Raw genomic sequence first — 14,524 nt, forward strand, 5'->3', positions numbered from 1 at the left:
TGCTCCAGGCAGGAACTGGAGAGCCGAGGCAGGGGACTCAGTGGCATGTGCAGGCTTTCAGAGAAGGGGGCTTTCCCTGGGGGTGGAGCTGATCTAGTTCTTTAGGAGGGGAGACTGCCTGAGTGCTGAAGTAGTAGCAGGCTTTGCAGAGACACAGGAAGCAGGGCTTCCAGGGTCAGGGAAGGTTCTCTGTGGAGAGAGTGTGAAAAGGCAGGGTCATTTCCAAATGGATTTGAGGCATTCTTGACATTGGCCTTTGTTTATGCATCAAATGAATGAATGAATATCTTGAAGTGCTGTGGGCCAGCAGAGCTGTATGACAGCAATCTACCCCTGTGTTTTCAGTTTATTCAATGTCATTTTGTAATGATGCTGTTAAAGAGTGTGGACCCTGGAGCCAGAGACCTGGATTCGAATCTTGCCTCTGCTACTGCCTAGCCCCATGACTTTGGGCAGCTTAATCTTTCTGAGCATCAGTCTCCTTTTCCATAAAGTGAGGACAACAGCAACAATATCTACCAGCTATGAATGGGTGACCGTTAAATGTGCTAATATATGCAAAACACTTAGGAACAGAACCCAGCACACAGAATCACTTAATGAATGCTAGCTGCTCAGAGTTTATATCAGTAGGATGCTCTCAGTCTGATCCTTGTAGGTGATTCAGAGGTTTGATTTGATAGCTGAGAAAACAACCAGAGAGGTGGCCTGACTTGCCTCAGGCCCCAGTCCACAAGCCTGGGGCTCACTCTAGAATGCCCCCCGGCCTCTGGGTCAAGGCTCTTGCTCAGTGGTTCAGGCCGACCCGTTAACTAATCAACCCATGTATTTAGTATTAGTACTGGTAATAGTAGTAATAATCATATGATGAACAGAGTGACTTGCTCTCCAACTTGAACACTGGCATCTTGATGATGAAGTCCACCTCCTGTGCTTCTCCACACCCCATCACTTGGTCCCCTTTTCTGAGGCAACTTCCACTCTCAGTGATGCTCTTTGAAATCATATATGTGGGGCTGGGGATGCAGCTCAGTGCTAGACCCCTGCCTGGCATGCAGGAAGCCCTGAGTTCCATCTCTAGCACTGAAAAAAAAAAAAATTTAAATTAAAACATTTTTTAAAACAAAATAAAATCATATATTTAAATGTATATAGATTTGTTCCATTTTGGTTATTTTTGAACTTAATAAGAAGAACAGCTATGTGCCATCCTTTGGAATTTGCTTTTTTTCTTCATCATCTTAAGCTTCATCTATATTGTTGCAAATAATAGTAGCTGTAGTTTATTCATCTCCACTGACACTTAAAGCTCTGCTGCTTGAACATAGTCCAGTGTATTTCTTCTTCTCCTGTTGATGGGCATTTGGGTTGGTTTCCCTCTTTGGTGCTTTTAAACAATGTCACCACAGACCCTCTGGTCCCATCTCCCACAGCAATATGCAGAGCATCTCTGGGGCACGCAGCTAGGAGCAGAATTGCCAGGTCATAGGACATGCTAGTGTTTGGCTTTCCTAGGAAATGGGCTAAAGTATTTTCCCTATTGGCTGGACCAGTTTACATCTCCCCTAGCAGGATTGAGTGTTCCCACTGCCCCCCATTCTTGCCATGTCAGCTGTCATGGTTTTTACTGATTGAGTGTAAAATGGTCTTTCATTATAGCCTTGATTTGCATTTCTGGGATTCAAGGCTTCTGGTAGGAAATGGGGTTGAGATGGGCAGTAGTGGTGTGTAATGATGCTCACTAGGGATCATCCCCTCTGAACCTCAGTTTCCCAGTTGTAGGGATACTGTCTGTACAAGCCCTGAGTCAGGGATGGGCAGGAACCATCAGGGAAGAGTCCCCAAGGAAATGGGAATGGAGGAAGGGCCAGGAGAGCTTAAGTCCCTGCACACTGAATATAAAAAGAGAACAGCAAATTCCAGGAGTCCTGGTGGCTCTGTGTCCGCCCCCAGGATGAAAAGGGGTGGTCCCGGCTTGAGGGAGGGAGGGAACCCATGCTTTATTATTTGAACGGCCCCCTTCTTCCACAGTGCTCTGCAGCCTGGCACCTGGCATGGGGCCTGGCATTGGTGAGTGCTTAACAAGGGTTTGGTGACCCAGGGAACGAATGGTGGATGGAACAAATGTGTGTTTGTTCCCCCTCATTCTCACTTCCTTGGGGAGCCCTCTCTGATTGTTCTGCCCATGGAGTGAGCAAGGGGCTAAGCAAGGTGACTCCGGGGCATTCAAGGGTACCCAGTCACAAGACCCAAAAGCCCCCTGCCCATCCAGAGGGCTGCAGAGCCATGCTGGCAGGCTCACTGGAGTGGCTCCCTCTGCCAGCCTGGTGCACCAACGATTGATTCCACGCTGCCTTCCCCGCCCGGGCCTGGGCCCCTGGAGCTGGTTAAAGACAAGCGCCAGGGCTGGCGGAATAATTATGCCTATTTCATGTGACACCCAAATTGATTGCCGCCAGGGTGACATTACCAGGGCATTGTTCCTCATCTCCAACCTCTTATTACGTGTTATTAGGGTGTGTGGTGTGTGTGTGTTTTTCTATTTTTTCCCATTTCGGGAAATTAATCTCTCGCTGCCACCTCCTCTGCTTCCCTCTGCAGAGAACCAGATCTGGGCCCTGGGAGGGGGCAGAGCCTGGCCAGCAAGCTTCTGGCTGGGCTTTGCAGGGCTACTGATGCCCACAGGGGGTCATCTCAAATCCTTTACTTGGGGGCAAGAAGGGGGCATCTCAGCGCCCAGAGGGGCTGCTGGGGTATGTCCTGCAGTGTCCTTGGTCTGCGGTCTCTGCTCACATGCTACTTGCAATGAGCTGCTCACTTCGAAGGTAGGTCTTCCTTCTTAAGCCATCTGATCTTCCATCTGATTCCTCCCACTGAGCTGAATGGGCCTCCCATATGATTCCACCTGTGGGTCCTGGCTGTGCTCAGCCCGCAATGAATACCTGGCACTTCGGCCTCATTGTGCCCCTTAGAGATTCACAGAGGTGCCAGTTCCCCCCACCAAGTGTGGGCTTCTCATGAATGGGACAGTGGGTGATGGCATCAGTTGTGCCTGAGCCGGGCACAGCACCTGTGTTTGTGTGTGACCAGAAGGCGCATCACCTCCTTGAAACAGAGCTCAGTTTACCCACTTGGAAGAATGGGCAGGGAGATGGCCAGGATTCAATTGAACAGAGAGGACTTTGAACAGCCAGTGCCAGAATGGCTATTTTTTATTGATAGTTTGCCAATCCATGTTTTAAGTAACTTGTCAGACCTTGTTTTTAGATGTATCAGGGGGTTGTTTTTGAATCTTTGCATGATGTTGGGGAGAGAAGGTGGCAGTAGTTAGGAGACTGGGGTTCTTCCTAAGCCCCAGCCCTGAGGTTCTTTCCCAACCCTATGCTGTGGGGCCTATGCAAGTCCCTGATGCTCTTAGACCTGTTTTCTTATTGTGTGATGATCTCTAAGGTTGTCATGCCTCTGGAGTCAGATACACTCAGGGCATTGAACAGGTGAACCAATGGCTCAGAGCTCAGTTTCCTCATCGGTAAAGCAGGGTTAATGTGGGAGGACTGGCGGGATCATTTGGAAGACACTTGGTGTGTGTGCTTGCTGTAAATGTCTTGTCCCTTCCCCTGCCTGAACTCTCTGCCCCCAGCCCTGTGAGGGCAGCATAAAGTCAGCCATCCCTTTCCAGATGAGGAGTTTGTGGTTGTAAGGGCTGAAGTCACTTGCCCAAGATCATGCAGATCATCAAGCTTGAACTTGAATCAGAGAGAGGTCATATGCAAGAGTGGTCAGTTCAGCCTGAGGATAACTGCCCCCAACCTAATCCCAGCTCTGCCACTTATCACTGTGTGAACTTGGGCAAATGCTATCTCCCCTCTGTGCCTCAGTTCCCTAGTCAATAAAATGGGGCTAATACAACCAGCCTCCTAGGGCTGTTGTGAAGATTAAACAGATTCGTTCCTGGCACCTGGTCAGTGTTGTGGGAGCATCTGTTCATTTTACCAGGCTCCGTAAGGAAGCGATGCAGAACATGGACTCTGGAACCAAACTGTTCAGGTTCACATCATGCTAATTCTGTGACCTTGAGCAAATTTACAGAATCTCTTTGTGCTTCTGGTTTTTCCACCTGCAAAATGGGGATAATGATAGTATCTACCACTGGACTGTTGTGGGATAAGATGAAGGATTATATGCAACATGCTTAGAATAGTGCTGGCTCACCAGAGGCCTCTAGAGGGGTTCCCCAACCATCATCCTCATAATTATTAGGTCTCTGGTGATCCCAGATCCCATCATGCTAATCCCCCGACTCCCTGCAGCTCCCCCTGCCCGCCCTGGGTCTATGAGACTGTGCTCTTCTATCCCAAGCCCAAGGCCATGGCTATCCCAGGCAGTGGTGCTAGTTTCCAGGTCAGACTGACCTGTTCCCAGGGTGGAGGAACCCTGAGAGCTGAAGTATCCAGGAGGAATACCTGGGGGTCACAGGAAGATGTGAGGAAGTGATTATATGAGGCAGGAGTGTCCTAAGTCATTGGCCTGGGCAGGAGATGGGGCACAGAACTTCAGGAGTGCCTTCCTGTCCCCAAGAGCCTGAGTTGGTGTCTTATAAGAAGGGAAATGTGGGGGAGCAGGATCTGGGTTTTCCTTGGGCCACCTCATGTCACCCCACGTAAGACACTTGCCTATCCTTCCACTTCTGGGATAGCACCCATCCAGGGGGATGCTGTCTGCTGAGCAGGCCCAGCACAGGGAGCCTGGGAGGGGGCTGGCAGGGCCTTGCGCAATCCCAGGCAGCAAGGCACATGTGCTGGAGGGCAGCCTCCAGCCCAGTGCCCTTAGCTCCCCCAGAATCAGCCTCCTCTAGTCCCTGCCCCACCCCTGCTTCTCTCCACCAGGCTGGCCACTCCTGGAGGGCAGAGCCTATATATAGAAGCCTTTAAACACTAAGATGCTTTGACAATTAAAATTCATAATTTATCCCACAAATGGCCTGGGGCTGCGGGCTGGCCGGAAGGCTGACTTCTCCTGAAATGGGCTGTGCTCTGGTAGGGTGGGTGTGGGGTAGGCAGGGACACTCCTCCCTTAAGTGCAGGGACCAGTGCTTCCCAGGGCGACGCGGGGAGTCCAGGGCAGTCAGGGGTGCCTGGGAAGCCACTTCCCTAGCAGCAGCAGGCAGGCCGGTAGCCATACCAGGCCCAGTCAGCACCCTCCAGCAGACCACAGGTAGCTGAGAGACCAGGTGAGCTCTGTGGGAGAAGATTGAGTTTCCACTTGTGCCTGAGAGATGGGGCTGGTGGCTCTGGGCCAGGAAGAGCCAGAGAGTGGCGTGAGGAGGGATAGTAGTGCGCGTGCGCACATGTACACAGACACACATGCACAGATGCCACACACTGGTGTTCTCTCTCTCTCTCCCTCTCTCTCTCTCTCTCTCTCTCTCTCTCTCTCTCTCTCTCTCTCCCCCTCTCCCTCTCCCTCTCCCTCTCCCTCTCCCTCTCCCTCTTTCTTTCTCTCTCTCTCTCTCTCTCTCTCTCCCCCTCTCCCTCTCCCTCTCCCTCCTCTCCCTCTTTCTTTCCCTCTCTCTCTCTCTCTCTCTCTCTCTCTCTCTCTCTCTCTCTCACACACACACACACACACACACACATACACACACACACACCCCAGGGGCTCAGCAACTCTTTGCCAGAACCAAGAGCAAGAGAAAAATAAAGAATTATACACGACAAAGGACATGACCTCAATTTTCTTCCAGGTTGATTTTTCTCTCCCCGTGGGGGGCAGCTGGAGGAGGAGAGGGGGAGAGGGGAGGGCCAGTGGAGGCAGGCAGGCCAGCTGAGGAGGGACACAGAGACCTGAGGCCATCCCAGACTGGCTTAGTCAGCCTGGATTTCTCCTGCAGGAGCTCTGCTGGGACGGGCCCCTCTTTTCAGGGTCCCTAGAGCACCCTGTCCCATCCCCCATGCCAGGAGATGAGCCCTGCTGCCTTGGATACCCCAGCCCAGCCAGATCATACTGGCCGCTGACTGAAACTCCCCTTTAGAGCTCACACCTTAAGCCATTACCAGCCATTCACACCTCAGCAGGGATCAGCCCCAGGAAGCCTGGAAAGAAGCCTCTTGAAAAGGAGTCCAGGGATGGGGTCAGGATTTGGGGGTAGGAGAGAAGCCATTAAGAGTCCCTGGATGCTCTCAGACTGACCAGGCCACAGGTCAGCACCACCAGAGCACCTTTGCTTGCCCTGTGCTGTCTGGACACCACCCTCCCCTGCCTCTGGCTGGGGGGCCTGCTTGCTTCAGCCTGAGCCAAGTGGGCTGCTGCCAGCTCCACCTCCTGGAGGCCGTGTGGAGCCTAGACTGGCAGCCGGAGGTCAGGGTACAGTCCTGCACCCAGCATTCTCACAGGCCACCCCCATAGTCTCATGGGCAGTCCCCACAGGTGTCTGGTGGGCTTTCTCTGTCCCTGTGAGTGGGAGGCCAAATGCAGGGGTGCTGAGCCGAGTGAGGCCTAGCTCTGTGTGGGGATCTCAACCTTGGGGCCCCAGATGCTGGGCTGGAGGGAGGAAAGGAAACACACGGGCAGTGCCTGGCGGAGGGTGGCCTGAGGCCCAGAGAGGACCCACAGGAGGTCGATGCCTTCTTCCTGGGGGTGAGAAGAGCTGCTGGATGGGGAGGGGACCCTGAGCTGGGTTGTGAGGGCATCGCAGATCTCTAGCTTGGAGCAGCGAGAGGAAGGGCCCAGGCTGGGGCCCTTCCTTTCTGGAAGGCTCTCAGGCCACCTCATCCACTTGGTTCTGGCTGCCTCTGAGCAAATGCATTTTCTTGTGACGGGCATTATCATGCCTTTAAATGTTGGATCCAGTGGCGCCTCGAGCTGAAGAAAGAAGGGTGTCGGACAGGCAGAGACTTGGGAACAGACGAGTCTGTGTGCCCAGATCTTCTGTTCTCTGGTGACCTAACTTGAGTATCCTCACTTGTGAGTCTCGACCTGCCCATTTGGAAAAGGACAACCAGACCCCTGTGGAGGGATGACAGTGAAGACAGGATGCAGTAACAGGTCCAGGGCTCGAGACACGTGCCACGAGGTAGGAGCCCAGAGAGTGCAGTTGAGTTGCCAGTGCAAGCGCAGGCCATCTCCCTGACTTCTGCCACCCGTTCCTGCCATCAGCCCTGGTGCCTGGCTTCCTCCTGCCTCCACCCGCTGTCCTCCCTGACTCTCTTCCCCTCTCTCTTGTTTCACCCACCCTGTGTCTCCCTGTATATCTCTGTCTCTCTGTCACATCCCCCTCTCCTGTTCTCCCAGTGTGTCCTTCCTTGGCAGTGGACCTGGGCAGCCCTCGGCAGACTTGCAGAAGCCCTCCAGCCCCCTTCCAAGCTCTGCCTCCCTCCTCACTCCATCCTGTGGCAGACCTAGCCACCGGAGTGCTGAGTGGCAGGTAAGATGAGCTCATGTCACCCGCCTCTGCTCCCAGCCAGGCTGAGAACCCAGAAGCCCTGTTGCGCTGTCGGCCTGGTCCCTGGCCTTAGAGCAGACACCTCGGTGCCAGATCTCATGCTTGTGTGTGCTGGGGCTCCCCGCTATCCCTGGAGAATGCTGAGTGGTGGGCCAGGAAATATTGATATTGCAACCCCAAAAGAACCAAACATTTCATCTTGTGCTGTGGCCCACCCCAAATTAGGTGAGAGCTGAGCACAGGCCGCAGTGGTGGGCCTGGGAGAGGGTGCGGTGGAAAATCACTGAAAACCCACAGGCTGCTCCACAGGCTGTTTTCTGGCCATTGTGCCTGGGGAAGCAGGATGCCTGCATGCCGCTAGGACTGGCACCTTCCTTCAGCACTAGGACCTCAACCTAGCCCAGTGATGACATGCTGGCCCCTCCCCAGGGTGGCCTGCAAGGTCCTGTCCTGGAGAATCCTTCTTCACACCGGGAGGCTCTGGGGACAGGCAGACCCACCAAGGGATGGAAGCTCTGCTGCTGCCCAGCTTTGTAGCCTTGGCCTGGGGCAAGCGAGTTCCCTTTCTGAAGTCTCAGTTCTCATCTGTGAAGCAGGTTGTGCTGGTGTGAGAGTTTCTGAGGCAGTTTGTAGAAAGCCCCACGCTCAGCCCATTGCTGGAGGTCTCCATATGTTTGTCCCTCCCCTTTTCTGATTGGCATGTGTGGGCAGGGCTGAGTGCTGTGGAGGAGGCACAGTCCTGCCCCCTAGGGTCCTCCAGATGCTGGTCATGGAACAGGGTGGCTCTTGGCCTTCCTCAGTGGTTCCCAGAGCCCACCCATGGGTGACCCTTGCCCGTTCCCCACCAGTTACTCTCCTCACCCTGAGCCCCTCGGGCAACAACCCAAATGTTAGCCCCCAGCCAGCCTGGGGCCACCTTCACTTAGATTCTTCCAGCCCTGGTGAAGCTGCAGTGTGGGGCCCGAGCCTCTCTCCCCTGCCTCCCCTAACCAGGCTTAAGGACCTTGACTGCCCAGTTGGAGAAAGTCCATTTTCTAGCCAACTCCCTCAGGGACCCTGGAATTCAGCCACTCATGGTGCAGCAGGGGAAGTAGGCTAGAGAGGGCAGGCATTGCCCAAGGTCACACAGTGACCACAGTGGCTGCAGAGAACTGCTTATGGCCCTTGTCAAGCACATGAGGGTGTAGATGGTGACTCGCAGCCTGTCCATCCCCACTGTGGGGTCAGTGCAGAGCCCGGGCTCGCCCTGTGCAGAGCAAGTTGATGGCTCCACTTCTGTGCACACTGCCCCACTCCAACAACCCCTGACTGGGACCAGAGAAACGCAGGCCACCACAGACTCTGTGCATCATGCCCTGGACATGGCTGTCCTAGGCCACCTACCTGCCTGCCTTTGATGTTTATATTTTCTTTTTATTTACTAGTTTAATTTTTAATTTTTGCCCTTGTGGAAAGCCCTTCGGGGGGCAAGGATCCAAAATAAAGCACTGATTAAAATGCATAAAATACCTCTCTGCAGCAACACAGGGTAACTGGCAGGACTGACCGTGCCAGGAAGGCAAGGGCGGCACGTTGCCCCTCAGACACGATGCCCTCAGCATCCACAGATGATTAGGCCTGGTAGACTGTGATCTTGCTAGGCCAGGAGGGCATAGCCTCTCCAGGCCTCAGTGTCCACACTTTCCAGTCACCTCCAAAAGACAGGATGAGATGATTCAGAGGATGTGTCCACCAGAGCTGTCCGGTCCTGTGAAGCATGGCCCATCACACTGAGGGTGTAACTGCCTGGCTTGTGGGTGGCAGCTACACAGGGCAAGTCAACCAGCTTTTCCACCAACACATTTAAATTCCCTAGGTATCATCAGGGCTGAGTGGCTCATGCCACTCAACTATAATCCCAGCAACTTGGGAGGCTGAGGCAGGAGGGTTGCAAGTTTGAGGCCAACTTCAGCAACTTGGTGAGACCCGGTCTAAAAAAATTTTTTTTAAAGGGAAGCACCCTTGGATTCAATCCCCAATACTGGAAAAAAAAAAAAAAAAACCCTAGGTTCTATTGTTCCAGGTCTAGCCCCATTAGAGGGACTTCTTTCTACCCCTGCAAAAACCCACTCATGCGTATGTTTCCCTTCAAAGAACATTCATCAGGGCCTGTCCTGTGACACACCTTGGGCCCTTCATACTAGCAGGTAGAACAAATGCGCCAGTAATTATTTGGCCCAGGATGAAGCATACATTACAGGGGAGGCACCAAGTGCTGAGGCTTAAAGCAGGTTTCCCTCTTTGCTCAGGTCACTAGGAAGCTGCACTTCGGTCACTATGCAGGGCTTTGTGGCATTCTTTCCTGACTGACCTCCTTTCTTTAGCTTTATCTCTTTATCATCTTGTAGCATGATTTGTCTGCCAGCAGGATCACATCACTTTTGGAATGAGGAATGCTAAACAGGATTACACAGTGTCCTCCTAAGGACAGGAAGAATGCCGTAGGTGGGAGGCTACCTGACGGAGTGGCCCAAGGATGGTTTCACGGAAGAGAGGGCTTTTGGAGTGGAAAGCCACAAAGGTTGCTGTGATCAGAGGCTAGGACAGTTCTCCAGAAGGGGATGGCTTAGCAATGGGAGCATGGGTAGGGATACCTGGATGGGAGAGTGATAGGAAAGGAGGTTGATGGGCAGGTCAAGGTCAGGTGGTAACAATGTTGAATGCCAGGTACTTTCTGTATGAGGGACTTACCAGCATCTCAAGGGGCCTGTGTCCTCACCACCCCTCTCCTTCCTCAATCTCCTCTCCAGCAGTTCCCACACCACCCACCAGCCCAGCCCTGAGCTGGGTGCTAAAAGTCCTATTTACCTCTTGAGGTCCCCAACCTCACACCCGCGCCAGTCCCAGCTGCTGGCCCAATTACTTATTGATTGCCTGTCAGGATGTTTGCTTTTCTGGTGGGTCACTGGAGCGTGTGTGACTGTGGAAAATGGGGGTGGGGTGGGGAGAAGCTGAGCCACAGAAGAATCTGGTGAGAGAATGAAAGGATTGGGGACAGGGGGAGGGGGTGGACAGAGCCCTTAGGGAAAACAAAACCTTCCAGATTCTATAACACGTCACTGACACTCTTGAGTCCTCTCTGGTTAATCGGCCACTTAGTCAATCAACAACCAGGAAGCATTTGTCAATTCTGGGAGGCTAGTGGAGCATTCCAGTGCATGTGGCATCATTGGAATCTGACAGATAGAGCTTCTACCCCACATCTGCTCCCTCTGCTGGCTAGGTGTCCTTGGACATCCACAGCATCTCTGAGCCTCAGTTGCCTTCACAGCTGACGTATAGCTAACAAGTATGGATGATCTGTGGCCTTGAAGCAAAGACTGTATACAGGTGGGGAGGGTGGGAGGGATGGAAGAGGGGCTGAGCTGAGACAGAGTGGGACACCCAACATGGGCCTCCCTGGCATCCAGTGAGCCCTTCTAAGGGCCAAGAGTATAGGAAATAGACACAGCCGCAGAGTTTCAGGGATGCTGTGCTAAGGTGGAGGAGCAGAGGTGTGTCTCTACCCACCATCAGCAAGAGATCTCCGCAGACTGGTCCACCCGCCAGCACCTGGAGGCAGCGGCTCCTGGAGCCTCTCCTCAGCCTGCTTGCCAGGCCAGTTTCCCACGGAGGTGGGCAGGGAAGGGCAGGCCGGGGCAGGAGGGATCTGGGGGATTCCTCTGAACATGGGACAGGAGGATAATGAGGGGCTGTTCCCACCCACCCCAGCTCACCACCCGCAGCCTGTACTCAATCCCTGGCACCATCTCTTGTCACCACACCTAAGTGCCATGTTTCTTCAGGGCCCAACTTTAACAAGCCTCACAAGCTTGCTGTGCAGTGTGATCCAGCCCTTCCAGGGCTGTCCGTCTGGGCTGTGGGAATCTGGCTGCTTTTCTGGTTCTAGCAGCTGCACAGAACCCTGGTGCTAGGAGGAGGTGACTGCAGCCCTGAGAGATGGCAGAGGGCGGGAGGGTCTTTGGAGGAGGAGCACTCTCCCCGTGGGGGGTGGTCAGAGAACGCTTCACAGAGCGGTGGGCTTCAAATCAGGCCTTCCGAGTGGGATTTCAACAGGCAGGGGAGCAGTCTACTGGGAGGACTATGGCACCAAGGCTGGGAGGCAGGAGGGCATGCTCCCTGGGCTCTGGGCTGAGCGGCGTAAGCTGGGTCAGTGTTGGGACCCAGAGGAAGGGGAGAGTCTAGGGGATTCCACAGGGAGGCCAGCTGGGATTCGCAGGGCCGGTTACTGGCTTCTTGATGGGAATGCCCAACCCTGACCCAGGAACGCCAGCAGGAACAGATTTGTGATCACTACGGGTACTGTTAGGTGTGCTGAGTGCCCAGGACTTGCACTCAGATGCAGTACTGGTGGAGAGGGGTATAGTGTTTGTGCCCGGGGAAGCTCAAAGCTAAAGGCTGAGGGCCCATCTTGGTCTCAGGGCTGCTTCAGAAGCCCTCGCCCAGCCTGCTAGGGGCCAGGCAGGCTCCTCCTCACTCCTCTCTGGGCTTTTTCCAGACACCTCTGCCCTTGAGCCACCTTGATCCCCTCTGTGAGCCCCCGGGGATGGCTTTATCCCTGAAGGCGCAGCGGGGTTCAAGAGGCAGCACTGCCCCTTCCCTGAGCCATCCTTATCCTCAGGATGCCCAGTGGGACCTTTGAGAGGGCTCTGGGCAGGGCAAGAGGCAAGGGGGAAGCAGTCTGGGCTCAGGAGGCCCTCTGACCTGGGTGTCTGGATCTCACTATGGGGCCCAGAGCGGTGTCCCAGGCCACTCTGCACCAGAGGGGTTAGGGTGTGGTCCAACCAAACACTGCCTTCTCATTGCTACCTCTGTCCTGTGCTTGCTTCCGGCTGCAGGTGAGCGAGAGGATGCTGGCGGGGGGCGCAAGGAGCATGCCCAGCCCCCTCCTGGCCTGCTGGCAGCCCATCCTCCTGCTGGTGCTGGGCTCCGTGCTGTCAGGCTCGGCCACAGGCTGCCCGCCCCGCTGCGAGTGCTCGGCCCAGGACCGTGCTGTGCTCTGCCACCGCAAGCGCTTTGTGGCGGTGCCCGAGGGCATCCCCACCGAGACCCGCCTGCTGGACCTGGGCAAGAACCGCATCAAGACTCTCAACCAAGACGAGTTTGCCAGCTTCCCGCACCTGGAGGAGCTGGAGCTCAACGAGAACATCGTGAGCGCCGTGGAGCCCGGCGCCTTCAACAACCTCTTCAACCTCCGGACGCTGGGGCTCCGCAGCAACCGCCTAAAGCTCATCCCACTGGGCGTCTTCACCGGCCTCAGCAACCTGACCAAGCTGGACATCAGCGAGAACAAGATCGTCATCCTGCTGGACTACATGTTCCAGGACCTGTACAACCTCAAGTCGCTGGAGGTCGGCGACAACGACCTCGTCTACATATCCCACCGCGCCTTCAGCGGCCTCAACAGCCTGGAGCAGCTGACGCTGGAGAAATGCAATCTGACCTCCATCCCCACCGAGGCGCTGTCCCACCTGCACGGTCTCATCGTCCTGCGGCTCCGGCACCTCAACATCAATGCCATCCGGGACTACTCCTTCAAGAGGCTGTACCGGCTCAAGGTCCTGGAGATCTCCCACTGGCCCTATCTAGACACCATGACCCCCAACTGCCTCTACGGCCTCAATCTGACATCCCTGTCCATCACACACTGCAACCTGACTGCAGTGCCCTACCTGGCTGTGCGCCACCTGGTCTATCTCCGTTTCCTCAACCTCTCCTATAACCCCATCGGCACCATCGAGGGCTCCATGCTGCATGAGCTGCTAAGGCTGCAGGAGATCCAGCTGGTGGGCGGGCAGCTGGCCGTGGTGGAGCCCTATGCCTTCCGCGGCCTCAACTACCTGCGCGTGCTCAACGTATCTGGCAACCAGCTGACCACCCTGGAGGAGTCGGCCTTCCATTCGGTGGGCAACCTGGAGACACTCATCCTGGACTCCAACCCTCTGGCCTGCGACTGCCGGCTCCTGTGGGTGTTCCGGCGCCGCTGGCGGCTCAATTTCAACCGGCAGCAGCCCACATGTGCCACGCCCGAGTTCGTCCAGGGCAAGGAGTTCAAGGACTTCCCGGATGTGCTCCTGCCCAACTACTTCACCTGCCGCCGCGCCCGCATCCGGGACCGCAAGGCCCAGCAGGTGTTTGTGGATGAGGGCCACACGGTGCAGTTTGTGTGCCGGGCGGATGGCGACCCGCCACCTGCCATCCTCTGGCTCTCGCCCCGCAAGCACCTGGTCTCGGCCAAGAGCAACGGGCGGCTCACGGTCTTCCCCGATGGCACGCTGGAGGTGCGCTACGCCCAGGTACAGGACAACGGCACGTACCTGTGCATCGCGGCCAACGCGGGTGGCAACGACTCCATGCCCGCCCACCTGCATGTACGCAGTTACTCGCCCGACTGGCCCCATCAGCCCAACAAGACCTTCGCCTTCATCTCCAACCAGCCGGGTGAGGGAGAGGCCAACAGCACCCGCGCCACCGTGCCTTTCCCCTTCGACATCAAGACCCTCATCATCGCCACCACCATGGGCTTCATCTCCTTCCTGGGCGTTGTCCTCTTCTGCCTGGTGCTGCTGTTCCTCTGGAGCCGGGGCAAGGGCAACACGAAGCACAACATCGAGATAGAGTACGTGCCCCGGAAGTCAGACGCGGGCATCAGCTCCGCCGACGCGCCCCGCAAGTTCAACATGAAGATGATATGAGGACAGGGCGGGGGGCAGGGACCCCCGGGCGCGCCGGGCAGGGAAGGGGCCTGGCCGCAGCCTGCCCACTCCTGTCCCTCCCACCTCCTCCGTGCCCCTCCACACACAATCTTTCTCCCTTCCACCCCCCACTGCCCCCCGCCAGCCCTCACCACCTGCCCTCTTTCTACCAGGACCTCAGAAGTCCAGGCCTGGGGACCCCACCTGCACAGGGGCTTGCATTGACAGGCTGGAGTGGAGAGCCAACGAACCGACAGGCAGCAGAGTCAATAATTCAATTAAAAAAAAGTTACGAACTTCCTCTGTAACTTGGGTTTCAATAGTTATGGATTTTTATGAAAACTTGAAATAA

General features: G+C 55.3%; 1 protein-coding gene across 4 annotated transcripts in view; it reads left to right on the forward strand.

The window, feature by feature from the left end:
• Nucleotides 1-14,505, forward strand: part of LINGO1 (leucine rich repeat and Ig domain containing 1) — a 73,057-nt gene extending 58,552 nt beyond the window's left edge. For 2 of the 4 annotated variants that reach the window (XM_079128876.1, XM_079128874.1), the window contains one exon: nt 12,316-14,505. In XM_079128876.1, the coding sequence (XP_078985002.1) occupies nt 12,328-14,172 (1,845 nt within the window). In that variant the 5' untranslated portion in view covers nt 12,316-12,327 and the 3' untranslated portion in view covers nt 14,173-14,505. Of the gene's footprint in view, nt 1-7,045; nt 7,070-7,397; nt 7,421-12,315 lie in introns of those variants that run through there. The other 2 variants (XM_079128873.1, XM_079128875.1) reach the window with 2 other exon arrangements.
• Nucleotides 14,506-14,524: the final 19 nt, after the last annotated feature.

The sequence above is a fragment of the Sciurus vulgaris genome (assembly GCF_902686455.1).
Source record: "Sciurus vulgaris genome assembly, chromosome: 2".
Classification (NCBI taxonomy): Eukaryota; Metazoa; Chordata; class Mammalia; order Rodentia; family Sciuridae; genus Sciurus; species Sciurus vulgaris.